The sequence below is a fragment of the Cebus imitator genome, unplaced genomic scaffold (assembly GCF_001604975.1).
Source record: "Cebus imitator isolate Cc_AM_T3 unplaced genomic scaffold, Cebus_imitator-1.0 Scaffold65, whole genome shotgun sequence".
In the NCBI taxonomy this organism is placed as follows: Eukaryota; Metazoa; Chordata; class Mammalia; order Primates; family Cebidae; genus Cebus; species Cebus imitator.
In genome coordinates this window covers 7569198-7590325 of record NW_016107380.1, presented here as the reverse complement: position 1 = coordinate 7590325, position 21128 = coordinate 7569198, and the positions used below count along the sequence as shown (strand labels likewise).

General features: G+C 39.1%; 1 protein-coding gene across 4 annotated transcripts in view; it reads left to right on the top strand.

Annotated features, from left to right (window-relative positions):
• PDE7B (phosphodiesterase 7B) overlaps positions 1-21128 on the top strand; it is a 336838-nt gene that overhangs the window by 199840 nt on the left and 115870 nt on the right. Inside the window, exon 1 of one of the 4 annotated variants that reach the window (XM_017530473.2) lies at positions 19927-20126. The exons of the other annotated variants lie outside the window; for them this stretch is intronic. Coding sequence (XP_017385962.1) covers positions 20123-20126 — 4 coding nt within the window. The 5' untranslated portion in view covers positions 19927-20122. Of the gene's footprint in view, positions 1-19926; positions 20127-21128 lie in introns of those variants that run through there. 4 annotated transcript variants of the gene reach the window in all.

The window sequence follows — 21128 nt, the reverse complement described above, 5'->3', positions numbered from 1 at the left end:
TTTTTTCTTAATAAAGATTATTTCTAAATCTAGTTCCTAATCCCAGAACTTCACCCTGTTCCTGACCTTATGGGGAAAGGGAGTGATTCTTTTGGCTCCAATTTGATTTGTTATTTTTTCCTCACTTGGACTTTCTTCTTTAGTTGTCTCCTCTGCCCTCTCTTCCGCCCACTTTAAGGAAACATTATATTAAAATTCAAATGTATAAAAAGTAGTATGCATAAGAAGTATACAAGTAAGAACCTAAAATTATTAGCAGAATAAAAATGCCATAAAGCAGAGAAAAAGTGTAAATTACAAAAAGTCTAAATTGTGGTAATGTAAACAATAGATTTATTATAATAACTTCCATGAGACAGTGATTTAGAATGTGCAAGGACCATTTACTTACATTACTTCCTTAATTCTTACAACAACCCTGTGAGGTAGACACAGAATTAGTATTCCACTTTACAAGTGGGAAATTGAGGCTCAGATCACATAAATGACTTGTCCAAATCACATAGCTAGTAAAAACACAAATAAGAAGGCTTTGTACAATGTCTGCACTAAGTAAATTCAAGGTTCTATCACTATGTGACCAAGCTGAGATTCTAATCCTCTTCTCCTGATTCTAAGCCTAGAGTTCTTTTCACTTCATATGCTTCCTTTGATATATTCTACTTCTTTTTTAAAAAGACAAGTCCTTGGGGTTGTGTTGGCTGCTCTCTCAGGGAAAGCACCAGTAGAAGAATTGTCATACTATTTCCTGGAACATTGTGTCATGCATAGTGGCTGCTGTGTAATAGATGCTCAATAATTATTTGTTGAATGCATGAAGGTAAATGAATAAGGCAAATGCTATGAAGCTGGCTGGCACCCTCTGTTTTATGTTACTGTTGAATAAATTGTTATTATCTAGTAGCATAACAGTTTTATTTTTAAATGAATCAGTATTAATGTCAATGGCATCGTTTGCAGGAGTGTCAAATCAGAGACCATAAAAAATTCTGTGTGTGTGTGTGTGTGTGTATGTGTGTGTGTGTGTGTGTGTGTGTGTGAATTCTTTTTCCTCTCATCTGGCTGATGTATTGTCTTAACGTGTCCAATTCTTTAAAAAATATTCACACAGTCAGCTACATTTGGTTGACTAGATACATAGTTTGGAATTCCTATTGATGAATTAAACACTTTCTTTAAAATTAAATATAGATTTGAATACTCACAGAAAAAAGAGAAAAAGAAATTTGGCACCAGTTCAAGGAGAGTTGTTGTGAGTGAAGAGTTCTAGTGGGCAATTAAATGATTCCTCTTCCTCTCTCCCATCCCCAAATAAGAAATAAGGGCAGTATTGCCTGCCAAATGTGAAAGTCAGATGTAAAAATTGGGAAACAATACCCCTCACTGCTTTCAGCTACTTAGCAGTGCCCTGCAGAGGTCATGTGTTCAAACTCAACCACTCATAGAGTAAAAGCCATCAAATCCATCCATCAAGTATTAAATAAGCATTGAATCAATGCTGGGCATAGTACCATGTTGGGTGGGGTGGTGACAGTGCAAGGTGAAGGGTTGGGGGATTATGAAGACTAAGACAGTATAGGGTGGAGATTGAGAATGCAACTCAGCATACCCAGCACTGAATCCTGATCTGGCTCTTGCTGCATATGTGATTTTTGGCAGAGTAACCTCTCAGACTTCAGTCCTCTTGTTCGTAAGTTAGTACAATTCCTGGTACTTTGCCAGAACTCAAACATGGGATATTAGCATTACTGTGCCAGTCCTTAAGGAGCTTGCGATCTAGGGATAAGACAGAAATTGAAACAGTAAAACAGCATGTGATGCTGACTGTGATAGAGCAGGGCAAAGGTCTGTGGGATCACTGAGGCGTGGAGGCCTCACCGCCTCTAAGGGTTTACTGGAGTGGTTGTGAACTAAACCATGCTACAGTGCTTTGCAGGCAATCCTGACACCATCCTTATAAGGTAAATATAGTACCATGATCTTTTAAAAAATTCTTTTCCACCTTTATTGAGATACAATTGACAAATAAAAATTGTATATGTTTAAAATAGGCAATGTGATGTTTTGATATATGTATGCATTACGAAATAATTACCGCAATCAAGGTAACTAACATATCCATCATCTCACATAGTTACCCTTTTTGTGTTTGTGTGGGTTGCGGGTGGTGGTGGGAATACTTAAGATCTAAGCTCTTTCTGAATTCCAAGTATAGAATACATTTTTTTAAAAAAATTATTGTTATTTCAATAATTTTGGGAGTACAGATGGTAGAATACATTATTATTAAACATAGCCACCATGCTGTACATTCAGTCTCCAGAACGTATTCATCTTACAGCTGAAAGTTTGTACCCTTTTATCTTACTTTTGGATAGGAAAAAAGCAGCAGCAAGATGTCAGGACAGTTGTCAAAGCTCACACAGCTAATAAGTGACAAAGGGTGAATTCGAACTTACATTTGGAGCCTCCAGAATCCACGCTGTTAGCCTGGATGGCACACAGCCTCTTTTCATGAAGGTCTTAAAGAGGATCACGGAGGTGCCAAGTAAACAAGATGGAAGGAGACCATTACAGGCACGAGACGAGCAGCTCTAGGGTCCTGAAATATCCCTTCCTCCCACCACCTCATCCTCTCCAGCTCCAACTCCCAGTTCACCTGTGACCTGACCTAAGGGTCCAAATTGCTCTCTGGAGTGAATCTGGAGTAGTTTCCAAGGCCCCAGATTGAACTGAAGGCTGAGACTGCCCTAGGCACGCACTAACTCTAACATTTGATTCTGGGCCGTCTCAGAGTCTTGTGGAGCAGAGTAGGCAGGAAGAGGAAGCAAGGAGAGCAGAGACTGTTAACACTGACACGTTTAGATTTTCTGTTGTCATTCCAGAGTCTCAAGATGTAAGTATGGGTTTGAATCTTCAAAATTCAGAGAGATTGAGAGACAATAATAAATAGTGATAAGAACCTTTAATTTGAATATGTGTATTTTCTGTAAAATTAGACCCGTACTAGTGACCCTGCCTACAAAAAACAAGATTCTAAAAGAGCAAATATGTGAACCTGAGTCTTAAGTAAACATGGGTAAATATTACTGCAAGGACTTGCAAAAGTGTAGGCAGTGACCTGGAAGAGCAAGTGGAGTTACTTTAATGAACAGCATCTGATTAACCAGACCCATGAAGACTCTGGCTCAGTGGCTGATAAAGCCCTTAGATACATACCATTTTAAAACCACAGTGGGATATCTTGAGATTAAAAGTAAACCACAAATATCTCACAAAAATCAAAGAAACTATGTGCGCTTGTTAATATTTTTCCCATCCACATCCTCCTGGCCATTTCTTCCACCCCCTTGGTAAGTCAGGACCTCCTCCTTTTACACCTAGACCACTGCAGTAGCCCCCTATCTGTGGTCCCTACTTTCAGTATGGCCTAAAGATGAACTCATCCTAATACATGTTACTCTTTCCAAGGCACAGCTCTGCTTATGCCTTTCTCTGGGAAATCTTCCAGTGGCTCCCTGCTAACCTAGCATTTAAAGCAGACCATAAAACGGTCCCGCCCCCTGTTTTCCATTTCTCCGCCTCACTTTCCCTGCGCACCAATGAAACGGCACAGCTCATGTTTCTCATATTCACCGTTACTTCCTGCCTCTGAACGTTTACTCAGACTTGTCCTCCTGGATATTCAAAACCTCATATCCATCCCTCTCATTTCCAGATTCCCTTATCCTTCAAGAATCAGCCCTACCCTATCACCCATAGCATCTTCTAGCTTATGCTATAATTATTTTTCAATATTCCATATCTTCCTGGCTAATATAAAAAATTCCCCTCTAATACCCATTGGCCCAATCCAAGGTAGCTTCTTATTAAAGTTTTTTTTTTAACTACGTAATTAATAACGTTGAATGAAAAATACAATTTTTAATGCAATGTGTGGAGTATCATCTGGCTTTGGATTTTATTAACGTGACAAAACTATAAAAATATTCACAACTCCTTAATTGAACAGCTTTTTACTCTGGGATTTGTTTTTGCATGCAATGGAAGACTATTAGTATTTAAAATTTCTCTGAGAGTGCAGCTGTATTAACATTACAGCTGTAAAGGAAAAGCACAAACAGGCCAAACAAATGCTTTGAGAGAAGAAAAGCCAAATTACTTATGATTATTTTCTCTCCATGCACAAGGAACCAGAAATTACCAAACAGTAGGCAAAAAGAAAGCTTCAGTTTTTTAATCTCATAAATGCAAAAGCTACCCACCTGCTTCTCTGTTGGCGGCCAGTTCATTGAATGCCAGGCTAGGAACAAGCTGCTCAAAAGAAGGAATCTGCAGGAGGCCACTTAGACTGATACCCAGTGCTCTCAAATGTGGGACCTTCCTGGAGACCCTTCTTCTCCTTAAGCTTGAAGGTCTCATGTTGACTCTCACTCGTCCCCTTGCCTGGTCCCGACCCCTCTCTCAGCTGTCTCTCATAGTTTTTTTCACCTTCATATCTGGAAGCTTCACCAAGAACTTTACAACAGTGGTAACGCTATCAGCTCCAGGCTTTTTCCTTCCTTCTGAAAGCAAGTCAATTCCCGCGGCCCATAAAGCCTTGTTTTCATTATCTTTTGCTTAATTGTCACTCTTTCTGGAGAGCCTTTCCTGGTGTCCGATTAGAGGGTTAAGTACCTACCCTTCATTCTCCTTCGTGACATTCATAATTATGTTTAATTTCTGTCTTCCCCTCAAAACGCTGTAACCACCCCCCACCCCTCCAACAACAGCAGAAACAGTATTTGTTACTCTCTACGGTGGGCACATGGTAGAGATACTCAATAAATATTCATTGTGAATGAATGAATAAACAAATGCAAGTAACAGAGTCCAACAATTTGTAGGCTTACAAGGGTGGCATTTGTTTGTGTATGCAAATGTATTTATACCTAGTCATTGCCAAAGTACCACAGAGCACAATTTCATGTGTGCCTAAAAGTCAATGGAAGAGACTTCCGCTTGAACCCCTCTGGGACTAGTAAGACTTGACAACAGCTACCTGGAAACAAAACACTACAGCTCTCATTTCTCGGTTTGCTTGTAGGGTTTTCTCAGTTTGCTTTGAAGATGTCACAAAAGTATGTTATTAACCATTTCTTCTACACAATTATTTACACAAATCAGCTCATCAAATCAGACGTTTGCTTCACAAAACTATCTTTGAGGCTAAGTCACAGAACTAGAATGATATTAAAAAAAACCTGAAATTGTTTTCCTTTTTATCTCATATGAGGAGTAATGATAATGATTATGTGTATCATGCTAATTTAAAAAGAGACTTTGGGCTTGATTTGGCTATTTTGTAAACTTCTATTGTAGTGAATGGTATTCTGTAGTTAGGGAGTGAAAAGTCATCACAAAGCATCTAATTGAATCCCAGGGTGCCAGGAATATTGCTGCTTTAACTTCAGTTTCAGAAGCATTGCAAGATTCTGTTTAAAATCCCCTCACCCCTTCCCTATACCCTGAAGCCATACTTGTTGCCTTCCCAAAAAACCAAAGCAAATCCAACACCAAACAAGAAATTTAGGGTATAAAATTGTATATCAATTAATATTAAATTATAGAATTAAGTGTCTCAGATTCTATTAAGTGGCGATTGTATAATGTTTTCATCTAAATAGTTTATTCTGGATTTTTAAGAGTCAGATTAGGCATAAATTTCAGAAAGATCAGATTTCTAGAGTACCAGCTGTTATGGAACAGTTAACATTCCAGATTTTAACCACTAAGGTATGCTCTTTATTTTTTATCAATTCATATGAATAACGTGAAAATGGTGTTTCCCCCTGTGATCTTAAGAGCACTAACTGGTGGTTTACAACCGGGTCACCAATTTTACACACCACGGCCAACAACTTCCTCAAAGCTCACAGTCCAGTGATATCCATAAAGACTTTTCTTTTTTTGTTTAAGTTTTATCCAGGCATGTTTATATGTGGCTCTTTCCTTATTTCAGCCAGTCGGACTTAATAGCGATCCAGAAGGAAAGACTCTTGTACCTGCAAAGCAACATAGACAATTCCTGTTTCCAGGGCACAACGGCGCAAAGGCTTTTCCTATGATTTTATACTTAATGCTGGGAAATGTGACTCCCCCGGGATGACTCAATAACCCTAAGAGCAAATATGCACTTTGGATTCCATAGTTGCTGTTTGGGTTTGGTTTCATCCTTTTAGAAGGCAACATGCACGACCTCAGAAGTAGATAGGAGAGGTGGGAAGGCTCTGAACCAAATGCTGAACAGAAGTGAAACGTTATTGATGCTTTTTTACAAAGCCATCATTTTCCTATTATAGCACCCATAAATTATGAGAGATGCAAAGCCCTTAGAGAACATGAATGTGGCACTTTGGGTAAGTTAATGAAATAGGCATGGCCTGAGGAACCACAAAAGAATAGATGTTCAGCTCTTTCACTATGAAGGGGCAAACCAGTTATGGAAACAGGTATCTAAAGTAAAAAAGATTTTTAGAAAACTTCAGGTATGCAATATATTCTGTCACATAAAGTCTCATGATAAATACCCTTTTTTAAAAAAAAATGTTGAATATCACTTAGCAACCAAAGAACCAAAGCAGAAGAGACAGAGAGATAGAACAGAAAGCTGAAGCTAGAGAAGTATGAATACCGGTTACATCCTTACCAATGACTCCCTGAGTATTCCTCTGGATAACCGTAACCATTTTCTCTTTTTCTTTTTTTTTGAGATGAAGCCTCACTGTGTCACCCAGGCTGGAGTTTGGTGGCACAATAGATGCAGCCTAGAACTAACTCCTGGGCACAAGTGATCTTTCTGCCTCAGCCTCCCAAGTAGATGGAACCATAGGTGTGTGAGACCACATCTAGCTAATTTTATATTTTTTGTATAGATGGGGTCTTACTGTGTTGCCCAGGTCTAAAACTCCTGGCTTCAAGCAATCCTCCCACCTCAGCTTCCCGAAGTGCTGGAACCACAGGTGTGAGCCACTGCACCCAACACAACAACCACTTTTTTTCTCTTTAGGAATTCCTCCACACATTGGGAATGTACCTTTCTCCCTTGTTCACAGAAATGTTCTAGATAATAAGATGAGGCATGCATGTAAAATTTTCAGCTTAACATGTCTTCAAATAAACAATTGACCCATTTTTCTCCAAACCAAATAATGCCAATTCTAAGTGAGACCTCATTGAATTTATTTCTGTTTCTCAGCCCTAACCATCTGCCTTTGTTGTTTTCCACTGCCCACTTTCACTTCTCTACTAGACTTTATGAAGACCTGTATACCCAATGTCTAGCGTAAATATTTTTAATTGAAGTGAATAAATGAAATGTGTTATAATTTAATATAAAACCTAAAACTACATGGGACATTCTAATTAAGACTTGACTAGCAATATCTAAGGACGTCTATGCCCAAAGCATAACCAGAATTAAAGTGTTTGGCTTTTTCTTTTTTCTTTTTTTTTTTTTTGGTTTGCTTTGGTTTTGTACTCTGTTTCAACTACCGTAAGTATAATTTTTGACCAGCAATTCATGTTGATATAGATGTGGCTTCACATCTAAGCAAGGAAGGTGTTTTTCAAGTTGCTGGAAGTGAGCTGCCAGTATTTCCCACATATCAAGCCCTGTTTTTTCAACACCTTGTGGATCACTAATTGGAGTTTGCATAATCTACCGCCAAATTGCAAGCATTCCTTTGAGATGAGTGGAACACACACTTCCCTTCCAGAGTCAATGAAAAGAGAAGGTCAGGAAGAGGAAAAGCACAAACAATGATCTAATTAATTTAGAAGAAATTGAATTTCTTGTTCTTGATTTTCTTCAGAAGAAAAAAAATGAAATGCCATCTGAAAGGAATGTTTGTGATTCACGTTTTAATCCCCAAACAGTTCAATTGTTAGCTGCTGTCGACGAAAAGAGACTCTGTAAAATATTTGAAGAGAGTTATTCTGAGCCAAATATTAGTGACCAATGGTACATGACACACCCAGGAGGGCCTGAGAACATGTGCCCAAGGCGGTAGGGCTAGAGCTTGGTTTTGCACATTTTAGGGAAACATAAGACATCCAGCAATACATGAAAGATGTTCAGTCTGGAAAGGCAAGACAACTTGGAGAGTTGGGGTTGGGGTGAGGGTCGGGGTGGGGTGCCAGGTCATAGGTGGATTCAAAGATTTTCTGATTAGCAATAGGTTGAAAGATCTAAAGACCCGGAATCACTAGAAGGGAGTGTCTGGGTTAAGGGGTTGTGGAGAGCAAGATTCTTGTTATACAGATGAAGCCTCTGAGTAGCAGGCTTTAGAGAGAATAGATTGTCAATGTTTCTTGATCAGACTTTAAAAGGTGCCAGATTCTTTAGTTGATTCTCTCCTGGATCAGGAAAAAGATATAGAAAGGGTCAAATCTATGTCAAAGGAATAAATTTGGGGGTAAAATCCTTCTATTTCTTTCAGGGCGTGCTATCTCATGTTGGTATCTTATTGTTAACAAAGCATCTGTTTTGTCAGTTTTAGGGTCTCTGTTTTAAAGTTAATGCTGGTCAACTGTGCCTGAATTCCTAAGGGAGGAAGGTATAAGGAGGCATGCCACCCCTTCCCCTCATAGCCTGAACTGGTATTTCAGGTTTACCTTAGAATGCCCTTGGCCCAGAGGACGGATCAGTTCAGTTGGTTGCGGGGCTCAGAATTTTATTTTTGGTTTACACTGCCCATAGCAAAGGAGAAATAATTTTGAAATAACTTTAAAATGTGCTTTCACTTTAAAGGCTGAGGAGCTGGAAGCAGTAAGCAGGCAGGGACAAATCATGAAGAGAAAACACTCTCAGGATGCAGTGAATCGTCTTTAAACCATTCACAAGCACATGCATGAGCAAATATGCACACGTGAGGCTACACAGATCAAATCCATGGAGGAACTAGAAAATAATCAGTTGTGAACGTGTCCTCCATCAGCAAGTCATGACGGGTTCCCCTTGAATTCAGTCCTTGAAATCATACAGTTCAAAACTGTCTCAGAAAAGCAGGGCTAATTTTTTTTTTTAAAGCATTTGATTTAAATGCTTTATAAATGTGAAGAGTTTTTAAGGCATTCAAGAATGCAGTTACTGCCTATTTTAAATTTTGAAATTAATATCTAGCCAATTAAAATAAACTAGGACTTTTAATGAATCATTTTCAGCTTTTTTAAAACAGTTCTATAATATACAATTATAAAATGTAAGAAATTATCTTTAATTTTTGTTTGTTTTAAATTACTGTTAAAAATCACAATATCTTCATCAGGAAATAATGCAGAGATGAATTGCCTTGGTAAAAATATCACAAAAATTAATGTTAAAAAATTCAGAATGGTAAATAAAGTGCTTAAAGAATGAGCTTAAAAGATGGCAAATCTCTTTTTCTATCTATAGATCAATGATTCTATCTCTAATCCGAATCACTATTAAAGTGTTATTCAAACAGCAAATCTGAGCTAAAATTAGTGCAAAAGACCCCAAAACTTAAAATATATTAAACAGATAAATATGAAAAATCAGAAATTCCCCCAAGGGTCAACTCTTTCTGAGCATACATATTAAGTGGCAGAGAATGGATCTATCAGTTGAATAGCTCAACTCAGCTATATTCAACTGTATTCAACTTCACTGTATCTTAAAGTATGAAAGCCTATATTAAAAAAATAGCAAGATTTAAAACAAATTTTAGGAAACATGTACTTACTCTCAAAACCAGTTGATAAACATACATTTTGATGCAACACCAGGAACAGTTTAATTAAAAGTGGATTAAGTCCTTGAATTCAATTCAACAGGAGAGAAAATCTAACACATTTGAATTCCTTTGGGTTAAAATCCATCGATGATATAAAGACAAATTATTTATAATTTTACAATGATATCCAGTTAGAATATTTATTAATCTCTATAAATATGCACTCAATTTTCTTTTAGGCCTATATTTTTCATATTTTATATGATTATAATATGTCATTCTCAAATACTATTAGCATAATCAAGTCTCATGAATGACAATATTGTTGAAAAAATATTAAATGTTCTCTAATCTGCTTTATTTTAAAAAGTTAATCATCGATCCAGATAGAATAGCATTTTAGTCGTTCTTTCATGACTTCATTTAATTTAAAAAACACCGAAAATTTTTTAATACTTTAAGATACTAGAAAATAGACTCTAGTGTAGAATGGAATTCTTTAAATTTATTTTTAATCATTTACAACATATTGACTTTTTTATTATGACCAAATTAGAATACCATAATGGATTGATTTTCTTACATAATAGTAACAGCAAAGATTTGAATCAAAAAAATCTAAACTCAGTATAAAACAAACTATTTGGGCTTATGTAGGAACCAAACCCAAACTCCTGCCCAAATGAACAATTGAAATTCCTGTTGAGGTTTTAAAAATTCTCTCAAGTGCCCTACTTTTCATGCAGCTCAGCACTTCCAAACAGAGCCAGCTTGAGGAGCCCTGAGATCCCTGCGGTCGGCCCGTTCCCAAGTATTGCGAACCCACGCCTGGACCAAGAAGCTCTAGGAATCTCATCAGAAGCCTTGACTCCAGGAGGTTTCAAGTTAGATTTCCAAACCAGAGAGGTTTGGAAAAGAGCATGTTGAACCTTCGACCCACTCTTGACTGCCCATCCATATTTCAGTTACAGGCACTCACCTAAGAGTACTGACTTCTTTCATGACAGCTGCATAGTTAATGTGCCATTTCCACTGTAAGAAACTTGGCTGGGCCCAGTCAAGATGGCTCATTTTAACAACCTAATAAATATATTGAAAATAACCAATGAAAACAAAATTACAGAGACTGCCTTGTAGCTCAGCTACCATCGTCTCTTTAGCCAGCCTCAGCCTTCACCTCAGCATTGCACAGAGTCCAGAATCACCAACACATCAGAAAGGCTAGACAAGAGGAAAAGTAAACTAGAAATGCACACACACATGTGTATGCATATATAAATATATAAAAGTTTAATTTTGAAATATTGGGAATTTTATTTTCAAAGTGCTAGAAAGGGAGCTGAGAGATAGTTCATTTCATAATTACAGAAACACCAGGAAATTATAAACTTCTCTGGATGTCAGTTTTCTCACTGGAAAAATTATGTTAAGAATATATCAACTCTAGGTAAGTACAGTGGTCCACGCCTGTAGTCCCAGCTACTAGGGAGGCTAAGGTGGGAGGATCGCTCGAAGCTAAAAGTTCGAGGCTTCACTGAGCTAGGATCACACCATTGCACTCCAGCCTGGGCAACTGAGCAAGATTCCAGCTCAATAAATAAATAAATGAGTACAACATTCTAATGTTTTAAGGTTTAAATGACATGATCATATGACAGTGCCTTACAGAATACACAGTGCAGTAACAAGAAAATATGTTTTAGCTTTTTCCTTGGCTTCCATTAACATTTTTTCCTTCAGTCAGTCATTCTGAAAATATTTATTAAGCATCTGTTATGTTTTAAGAATTAAAAGAGGTGATCCTACAACAGTGCCTTAAAAGGTACACAGCACAAAAGCTAAATATATTTTAGCTTCTTTCCTCAGTCCCCTTTTAACAATTTTTTCATTCAGTGAGTCCTTCTACAAACATTTATTGAGCATCTATTATGTAGCAAGCACCATAACTTGTCTTGAATATACAATGACAAATACAATAAATACAGTTCCTGCCCTCAGGGAGGCTACAGTCTTAATGGGGAAAACAGAAAATAAGTAAATGGGGAAGCAGGGAGAGAGAAAGGCAAATTGAAATTGTCCTAAGTTCTGTGAAGGAACTAAACAGGGTACAGTGAGAGGAAATGGTGGGAGAATAGCATCTGGTTAGATAGCTCATGGCATAGCTGATGCTTTAACTTCCTTTTTTTAAGTAGACATGAGGTCTTGCTGTGTTGCCCAGGCTGCTCTTGAACTCCTGGGCTCAAGCAATCCTCCTACCCTAGCCTACCAAAGTGCTGGGATTCTGGGTGTGAGCCACCCCGCCTAGCGCTGTTTCTTTATTTTTCTATTGTTCTTAAGAAGGAAAAAAAAATATCTTCTAATAACTAGTTTACCTTAATCCGTTTTAAAACAAGTTTTACAGAGCTCCATGACCCTTTGAAGAGACTGGCCACCTTGTAGGTTAGAATATTTTGGACAGATGGCTGGGCTACTGAGCACTTTTCTGAACATGGCCGTTCTGGCTAAACTTCATCTTGTCATTACATTTCCTTTTCTGAGAAGGTTGCAGTGGAGTTTTGACAGGGTGATGCTGCTGGTATTTAGAATCCTGACTTTCTTGATCCTTTTCACTGAAGCTGCGGGACACATGTGCGATGGAAACTGGCCTGGTTGCCAGGGTGGTTAGTGTTCTGACAACAGTCACATGGGTCAGGTGTCTGTTTTGGATCTTTCAGGCCTGTCAGCAGCTCTTGATAAAGCTGGTCATGTGGTTTTTCTTGGCTCACCTGTATATCCTGGTAGGAACAGCTAAGAGCCACTCAACGTACCCTTCCGTTTTTGGAGAAACCCCAGGGAGTCGTGTTGCTTGGGGCTGGGCCTCTCAGAGACCATGTTCACTGTCTTTTGGCGTGCTCTCAGGGCTAAAGAGTGTTGATGGAATATCTGAGATGGTGGTGTCAGCAGGGATGGCCACACTGAAGCCTGTTTGTATCATACAACTAGGGCCACAAGCAAAGCCCTCCATCGGAATGACATTCAGGGAGAGTCCATAACTCAGCGTGTGCACGGAGTGCCTCTGTATGCCGTGCACTGCGACAGGTCCTGGGGTCCTGGGGTAACAGATCTGAAAGACTCTTCCTTTGTGTGTAAAGAACATGATTGGCTTAATTAAGTAAAAGTGAATATTTTCTTTACTGAGACATAAAATTAGGGGCAACTGTCTTTATCAGCTAAGGCTGTTATAACACAGTACTGTAGACTGAATGGCTTAAACAACAGAAACTTATTTTCTCACAGTTCTAGGATCAAGACATCTGTGGAGTTGGTTTGTTCTGAGGCCTCTCCCTTTGGCTTGCAGAGGTCATTTTTCCTGTCTTCCCTCTGGGCCTGTGTCCTAATTTTCTCTTCATATAAGGGCACCAGTCATATTAAGTTAAATGTCCTCATTTAACTTAACTGCCTTTTAGAAGACCCCATCTCCATATACATCACATTCTGAGGTGTTTGGGTTAGGACTTTAACATATGAATTTGGCAGGGGACACACGCTAGCCCATAACAGCATGTTTACAGCCACATATGGTTCAAAAATTTGGAAATACATCACCCACATATATCAGAGTATAAGTGGCAAAGGTTGATGATGATTTACGTCTCTCAGTTGGAATTTCAATGTGATTTCTAAAAACTTCTTGTGAAAAAGTACAATGCAAATAGGAGAAAACTGAAATTTCACCAAGTCCCATATCTGAAGCAAATGAAGTATTTTAGTTCCCATATTCTTTCCAATAGAACTAATTCTTTAGTGGAGAATTTATGCCTATCTCGTTCCTATAACTAAAAGGAATTTGGCCAGCCTGGCCAACATGGTGAAACCCTATCTCTACTAAAAATACAAAAAAATGAGCCGGGTGTGGTGGCCTGTGCCTGTAATCCCAGCCATCTGGGAGGCTGAGATCCAAAAATCACTTGAACCCAGGAGGCAGAGGTTGCAGTGAGCCAAGATCAGGCCACTACACTCTATCCTGGGTGACAAAGTGAGACCCTGTCTCAAAAAAAAAAAAAAACATTAAAGGAATTTGGGATTTTTTGTTGTTTGGGATATTAATTTTTAATTTTTGTGGGCACATAGGGGTATATATTTATAGGTACATGAGATATTTTGATATAGGCATACAATGCATAATAATCACATCAAGGTAAATGGGGTATCTATCACTTCAAGCATTTATTATTTTTCTTGGTATTATAATCCAGTTATACTTTTTTAGTTATTTTTCAATGTATGATAAGTTTTTGACTGAAGTCACCCTGTTGCACTATCAAATACTAGATGTGATTTACTCTATCTAATTATATTTCTGTACAAATTAACCATTCCCCCTTTCCCCCTTCCCACTATACTTCCCAGCCTCTCCTGTCATTCTGCTATCTCCATGAGTTCAATTGTTTCATTTTTAGCACCCACAAATAAGTGAAAATATATAAAGTTGATCTCTCTGTGCCTAGCTTATTTCACTTAATATAATGCCCTCCAGGTGAATCCATGTTGTTGCAAATGGCTGGATCTCAGACATTTTTATGGCTGAATAGTACTCCATTGTGTATATATCCCACATTTTCTTTACCCATTTGTCTGCTGGTGAACACTGAAGTTGCTCCCATGTCTTGGCTGTTGTGAATAATGTTATAGTGCACATAGAGTGCAGGGATCTTTTCAATAGGCTGATTCCTTATTTCTGAATATATACCTAGAAGTGGGATTCTGGATCATATGGTACAAAAAGGAATTTAAGGAAACTAGATTTCTTTTCTCTACGCAAGATCATTCAGTTGTTTCCTCTCGTAAGGAAAAATTTCCGAAACAACTTCACAAAATTAATCAAGATTTTTGTTAATGAATAAAGTGTTTTCAAGCCACTCTCTCATTCTGTCTCTCTGGGTGATTTACCTACTGTCTTCTCCTGACTGTTTTCCTTTAGACATAGCAGGAGCATATTTCAGACACTTTTAGACTGGAATATTTCAAAGCATTAAAGGAAAAGGGGAATCTGAAAATTATCTTGATGTTCTCTGACAGCTGTAATACCATATAAATTATTACTAATGTACTAAGATTTCAAAGTGCTAGGCAAACCACACACCACCCGCCCACACACCAACCCCCTGCAGATTCTCACAGAAAGGAAACATGTTGAACTGTATTGCTTGGAGCTATTGATGACTTCTCTTTGTACATAATGAATGAGATGTTGTAGAAACGGCACAATAGCTGGGACACACTCGGGAACACAATGCTCCTCGGTCTCCCACCCTTGATACCAAGGATCCCGGCTGTCCCATTGTCTAGCTCAACTGTATGGGGTTCATGTGCTCTAATTTGCCCTGGCACTGCTTTATCATTTAAAAACTTCGTTCTGGGTGAAGTGTGGTTTCATATTGCAATTCAGAGTGCCTTCAATACATTGCTTCATGGCCATCTCTTCTCCCTCATTTCCCCTTCCCTCTGAACCTCTCCCTCTTCTTGGAGCTCCTCTTATTTGAGTGATCCCTGAGAAAGGTACTCACTGCTGAGAAGAACGACCTGGGTTACATAACAAATCCTCACAGAACAATGCCTCAAGAGGAGGCACGGCTAGTCAAGCAACAGAAAGCAAAATCTAACCCTAACGACACTGCTCCTTTACCTAGGATTTTGATTATCTTATTTTCTGTGGCTTGACTTCTGCATCTTTGCAGTGATGACATGCTTTGTCTCCATTTTTTATAGGGCAGATAAATGTGGTAGGTTGAATATACCTGCTTGTCCCCAAAGCCTTTCATAGAATAACAATAAAAAATGAATGAACTCACAAGAATACAGAGTGGAAAAGGAAACATCAATCAGCAGAGGTACAATGGGAAGATGGAAAGTGGATAGATGAATAGTGACTGAGTTATTACTTCCTGGTATCACTAAGTGCCTGCAGAATAGAGAAGCCTAAAAAAAAATAAATTGATCCAGCCAGGTGTGGTGGGTCACGCCTGTAATCCCAGCACTTTGGGAGGCCAAGGTTTGTGGATTACTTGAGAGGTCAGGAGTTCGAGACCAGCCTGGCCAATGTGTTAAAACCCTGTTTCTACTAAAAATGTGAAAATTAGTCAGGTGTGGTGGTAGTCGCCTGTAATCCCAGCTACTCGGGAGGCTAAGGCAGGAGAATTGCTTGAACCGAGGAGGCGGAAGCTGCAGTGAGCAGAGATCATGCCATTGCACTCTAGGCTGGGCCACAGAGCAAGACTCCATCTCAAAAAATAAAAATAAGCGAATGTGTGCCCCCAAACCTTAGAAAGTCTCAGGAAGTGAAGGCAGCAAGGAAATGTAAAGACAGGAGACAAGACAGCTGGGAGAATGCTCAAAATAAAAGAATTGGTTCAAAGTCTTTATGCGTTGCAGTTAGATACCCAGATCTCTTCCCCGACCCCACACATCTAAAATGAAAAGGTATTCCTAATGAATATTAATCATAAAAGCTTTGAGGTATTCCAAAAGGCAGAATTTTACAAATGTAAATATTTAAAATTATTATGGTATTGTATAATATTCCTCCACTAATATGTGTTAAAAGGGTTCTATCAACCCTGGATTTTTGTTTTTCAAATGTATGACATACTTTCTTTTGTTGTTTATTGAAAAGCTGAGCTACTTGGTAATGAATGTGAATATGTTTGGAAGTCCAGTCCAGCTCATGTAGATGCATACTGGTTTCCATGATCATTTGAAATTCTATGGAGTCACCACTGCTGATTCAAACCTGGCCAGGCTTCCTGATTCTAATCTCATCCCAGGGTGAATTGAGGTTAGCTACTGGAGGGAATGTTCAGTTCAGTTGAATGTAAACCTAGTGCCAAGCCACATGTGAGCTGAGTGTGCCAGGATGCCAAGTGATAAATCGAGGAAAGAAAGATCACATGAGGCTGACATCTTAGCACTGGCACATGGCCCTCTTCTGCAGAAATATTGGGCAAAGAGTTGTGAGTCAGCTACAAAGAAGATAGGGCTTTCCACTGAAAAAGGCAGTGCCTAAAGAACTCATTCATCAGGAAAAAGAATTCCCATGCCAGTGAGGGCTTAATGTGAGCCACACTCATCTTTGGATAGGTGTTTGATGAATAATTGTATTCTTGGGAGACTTTCCAACATTTAACTAAGACCATTCAGCCTTCACAACCCATTTGACTTAAAGGACAAAAGTGCCTATCTGACAATTTTGATGATCAGACATTGCCTCCTTCCCTTCTACTCCTGCTGGATCCATTCTAGTCCTTGTTAATTCCCTTACAAACCTCCATTGTAAAGTAGACTTCAGTATCTAGCATCCTAGTTCCAGATTAATAATGATACCAAAAAGGTATCTTAGATTGTACATGGTAGTGAGAATGTTTAAATGTCCTGAAAAAAAAAATAAGTAGTATGTAAAAGAGGCAAGAGAGAGGAAAAAAAGTGTAAGGACTGAGGTTTCATTTCTACACCTGAGTTTTCCAAGCACTTTGATCTTTGACTGTTGCCAACAGTCTATAGGACTAAATCCCAACTTTAGCAGTCAGAAGTCACAACTGAAGAGACCAGCTATTTGGATTAAGAAGACAAAAAGAAAGATTTTCCCACTCTTTGCAGTGACTTCTCAAAGGGCATGGCTTCCAGCTGTTCTGTTGACCAGAATGACACTCCCCTTAACACTGAGCTTCCTTGGGACATGAGAGCTCTTGGTCACTGAGAATGAGTGTGAGAGTTTGAGGGTAGGTCCTCCTTTGTAGATTGGGACCCATTCTACGTCAGCCTGGGAAAATCACTCCAAATATCAGAATATAAATAAAACAAGGACAATTAAAGAGCAGTGAGGTCTGGGAACTGGATCCAAACCAGCCGCCCACCTGCAGTTCCTCTAGGTCTTACGCTATCACGAGGAGGGGAAAAAAATAAATGAAGAAAAAAAGCTCCTTGTGCTCAGTGTTATGCTCTCAAGCTGAGCAAATAAATAACCCTCTCCCCGTTTCGGGGTCCCTGTGTCCCTAGAGAACAGAATGCAAAATTAAATTCCAAGCTGTTCCAATAATTTGAGAAGATAAATTTCCAATTTCTTAGAATTTATGCTCAGTTTGACTAAGCACGTAAAGTTACATGCTCTCTAAATTCACACAAGTTCTCTACCCCCAGCTTTAAATCTCTGGAGGCTGAACGTTTGGCAATGAGAACAAACATTCTCACAGTTTCTTATTCTTCCTTCTTTACTTAAATTTTAACTTTCTCAACAATGGCCTTCAGGGGTTTCCTTTCAGCACGTCTTCCTCCAGTCCTAGGAGGAATGTAGAAATATGAGTAGAAGAAACTAACAGCATGAAAAGAGATTTTTAGTTTCTATGGGTTTCCAAAGTGGTTCAGTCTGAGGTCTGTAGGAAGGTGTGGAATCATCTCTCATTTGTTGTGAACTGTTGTATCTCTGCTTCTGAGACATTTTTGTTTAGTAGATACCCATTTGACATGGAGCTCTATCTACTCGCTGTCCTAAGGGGCAGCCTTTGGAAGAATTACTGGTTTTATTTTCAATTTGTTCATTTATTTGCTCAATAAACATTAATTGATCAGCTGCTATGTACTAGGGACAGAGCCAAGTGCTATGTTGACAAGCGTTAATAAGAAATGGCTCCTGTCCTTAAGGAGCTTTAAAGAAAAAGAGAAGCAAGATATGGTGATGAATGCTAGGATGGAGAGCTGCATGGAGGAAGGCACCCATTGCAAAAGGGGTGAGGGGAATGTGGTCTGGGAAAGCTTCCTTCAGGAGAGGATACTTGAACTGAGTCTTAAGACATAGCTCTAAATCAGCCACACTGTGAAGGTGGATAGAAAAATCCCAGCACAATGTTTGCAGAGGGACAAATAAATCAATGAGGTTGGAAGAGCATAGTGGTAAGAAATAAGTCTGGAGAATTGGGCAGAGTCAGATGAGGAGAGGTCCTTTATTTCATCCTGAAGGTGATGTAGTCATAGAAGGGCTTTTAACATGGAACGAAGGGAGAGGGTCATCATTTCAGAGAGATTACTGCGGCATGATTGTGGGAGATGGAGTGAAAGGGAACACACATGAGGAGAGAGAAACACCACAGTCGATGGTGACAACAGTCCCTCAGGGCTTCAGAAACGAGGGGACTACTGAAGATCTAGAAGGACCCAGTGAGAGGAATCCAATAAATATTAGGCAACAAGATTTGATGACCAATTGGATAAATAGAGGGAGATTAGGTTGGTTTCCAAGGGCAATTGAGTGATTGAAAAATAAACTAGTCTTTTAAGTTTTGTTTGGAGGGAATGGTTTAACAGAATATCTACTCTGGCCTCTGACATACATGCTAACATTCCTAAGACAAGGAAAAGAGGACAAACTCTGCTATGAGCAGCACCACTGATTCTCATCATTCTAGAAAGCCTTGCCACTCACATTAGTGTTCTGTTTTCTAGACTTCACTGACTCTTTCAAAACAAACAGATAGGCAAAGAAATCTAAGACATCATTTACTAGGTAAGATATTTTGAATTTTGGCATCAGCCTAAATGAGACCCTTTCAGTCATTTAGTCAACAGTGTTTATGGGGATTTATTCTGTGCTGAGCACTGCAAATACAATAAGAGATAGAACCCACATTCAAACTCTTCTTTAGCCCATATTCTTTGTATATTTATGTTTTTATTTGTTGTTTGCTCATATCTGGTTATTATCATACATTTCAGCAGTGGTCCTCAAATTAGACCATAAATAGGAATCACTTGGAGAGCTGGTTAAACTACAGCTTCCTGAGCCCTGTCCCCAAAATTCATGATTCACTGAGTCAGACAGGGCAGGGCCCATGAATTTGCATTTTTATCAGGGCTGGTGGGAGGCCCACACTCTGAGAAGCTTTTCTTCATGGCTTTGAGCGAGAGTAACTTTGTGAAGCAATGTAAGGTGCTTTCCTGTGGTCCTGACGTATCCATAATGTGGAATTGACGTCAATGGGAATTACATAGGCCACAGAAGTGTCACACAGAGGCCTGAGGTGCTCATGACCAACGTCTCACCATGGAGCTGTTGCCTCCTGTTTTTCAGTTGCTTCTCCCATTGGGCATTGCTGTTGCTGTTGCCCCACACGTTGCTGCAGTGACGGCACCTGAGGAGGTCGAACAGTCCCTGTTGGAGAGACTGGAGAAATTAGAGCAAAGCTTTCTCTGTCTAAACTTCTGTTATTCTACCTAACCTTAAAAGTAAGATTGATAATCTGATCACCTAGTCATCTGGAGAGGACAGCAAGATTTGCCAAATAGTAACAGACACAGGAAAGGCTGTGATGTTCAGCTCAGACCAGTCATCCAGTTTGCCTGGACCACAAAAAAGATAAATGGGTAAGAACCTGCCTTGCAGTCATATTGTGAGTGTAATGGCTAGCCAAATGCCTTGGCTATGAATGAGTTTTCTTGAATGGGTCTCTTCTAGGTGGAGCAAAGTCCCTCTGTTTACTTATAACATTCAAGAGTGTTTCTGATATTTGCCTTTAGGTATATACTCTTCAATCTCACATACAGGAAAATCAGACAGGAAGTTATTGGGTAATTCAAGTATCAAATGAAGTGAGAGCAATGGGAGTGGAAAGAAGATACACATTTAAAATGTAAAGAATGTTGGAAAACAAACAGTAAAACACTTGTTTTCTACAACAGACAGCCATATGAGACCAGAAAAAAATAGTTTAAATTAACTCCCAGATGGGCACATCTTTTGCCCAGGAAAAGGACGGCATCAATTACATAAATATAAAGATTGAAGTGGAATTGGTTTAGATAAAAGGCTGAATTCTGTTTTGGACATCCAGGTGACAGTGGGACAGCCAGGTGGAAGTATTTTGAAATATTGGGAAATCCAGGACTGGAGTCTGGGTGAGAATGGTGGTTTGGAAGACAGTGTTAGGAGGCCCCTGCTTAGCTGTCACTTAGAATTGATAACTGAGTCCTATCAGTGATGCGCTCACTGAGAGAGGGTTGTAAGAGAACAGTCAGAAGACAGGGTGGAACCCTGACATTCCTACGAGGGGGGTTCCAAATAAGTGCTTGGATTTGATACCTTTGTGCATTCTCAGTTCACTGAGTGAAAAGGCAGGTGGTATTTCTGGAACACAGTATAGGGCTGCCCATGGAGACCTCCTCAAGTTCCTGAGCATGGGCACATGACTACTTGCATCTATGCCCACCTGTATAGAAAAAACTGGCTTCTCTATGCATTTTAGAGGGTGAATTGGGGACATTTTCAGTTCTCTCAGAAAGGCAGAATAGTCTGAAATGGCATGCTAACTACTCTTAAAATGTCTGTAGCTTTCTTCTTTTTTTTTTTTCCATATTATTCATGCCATG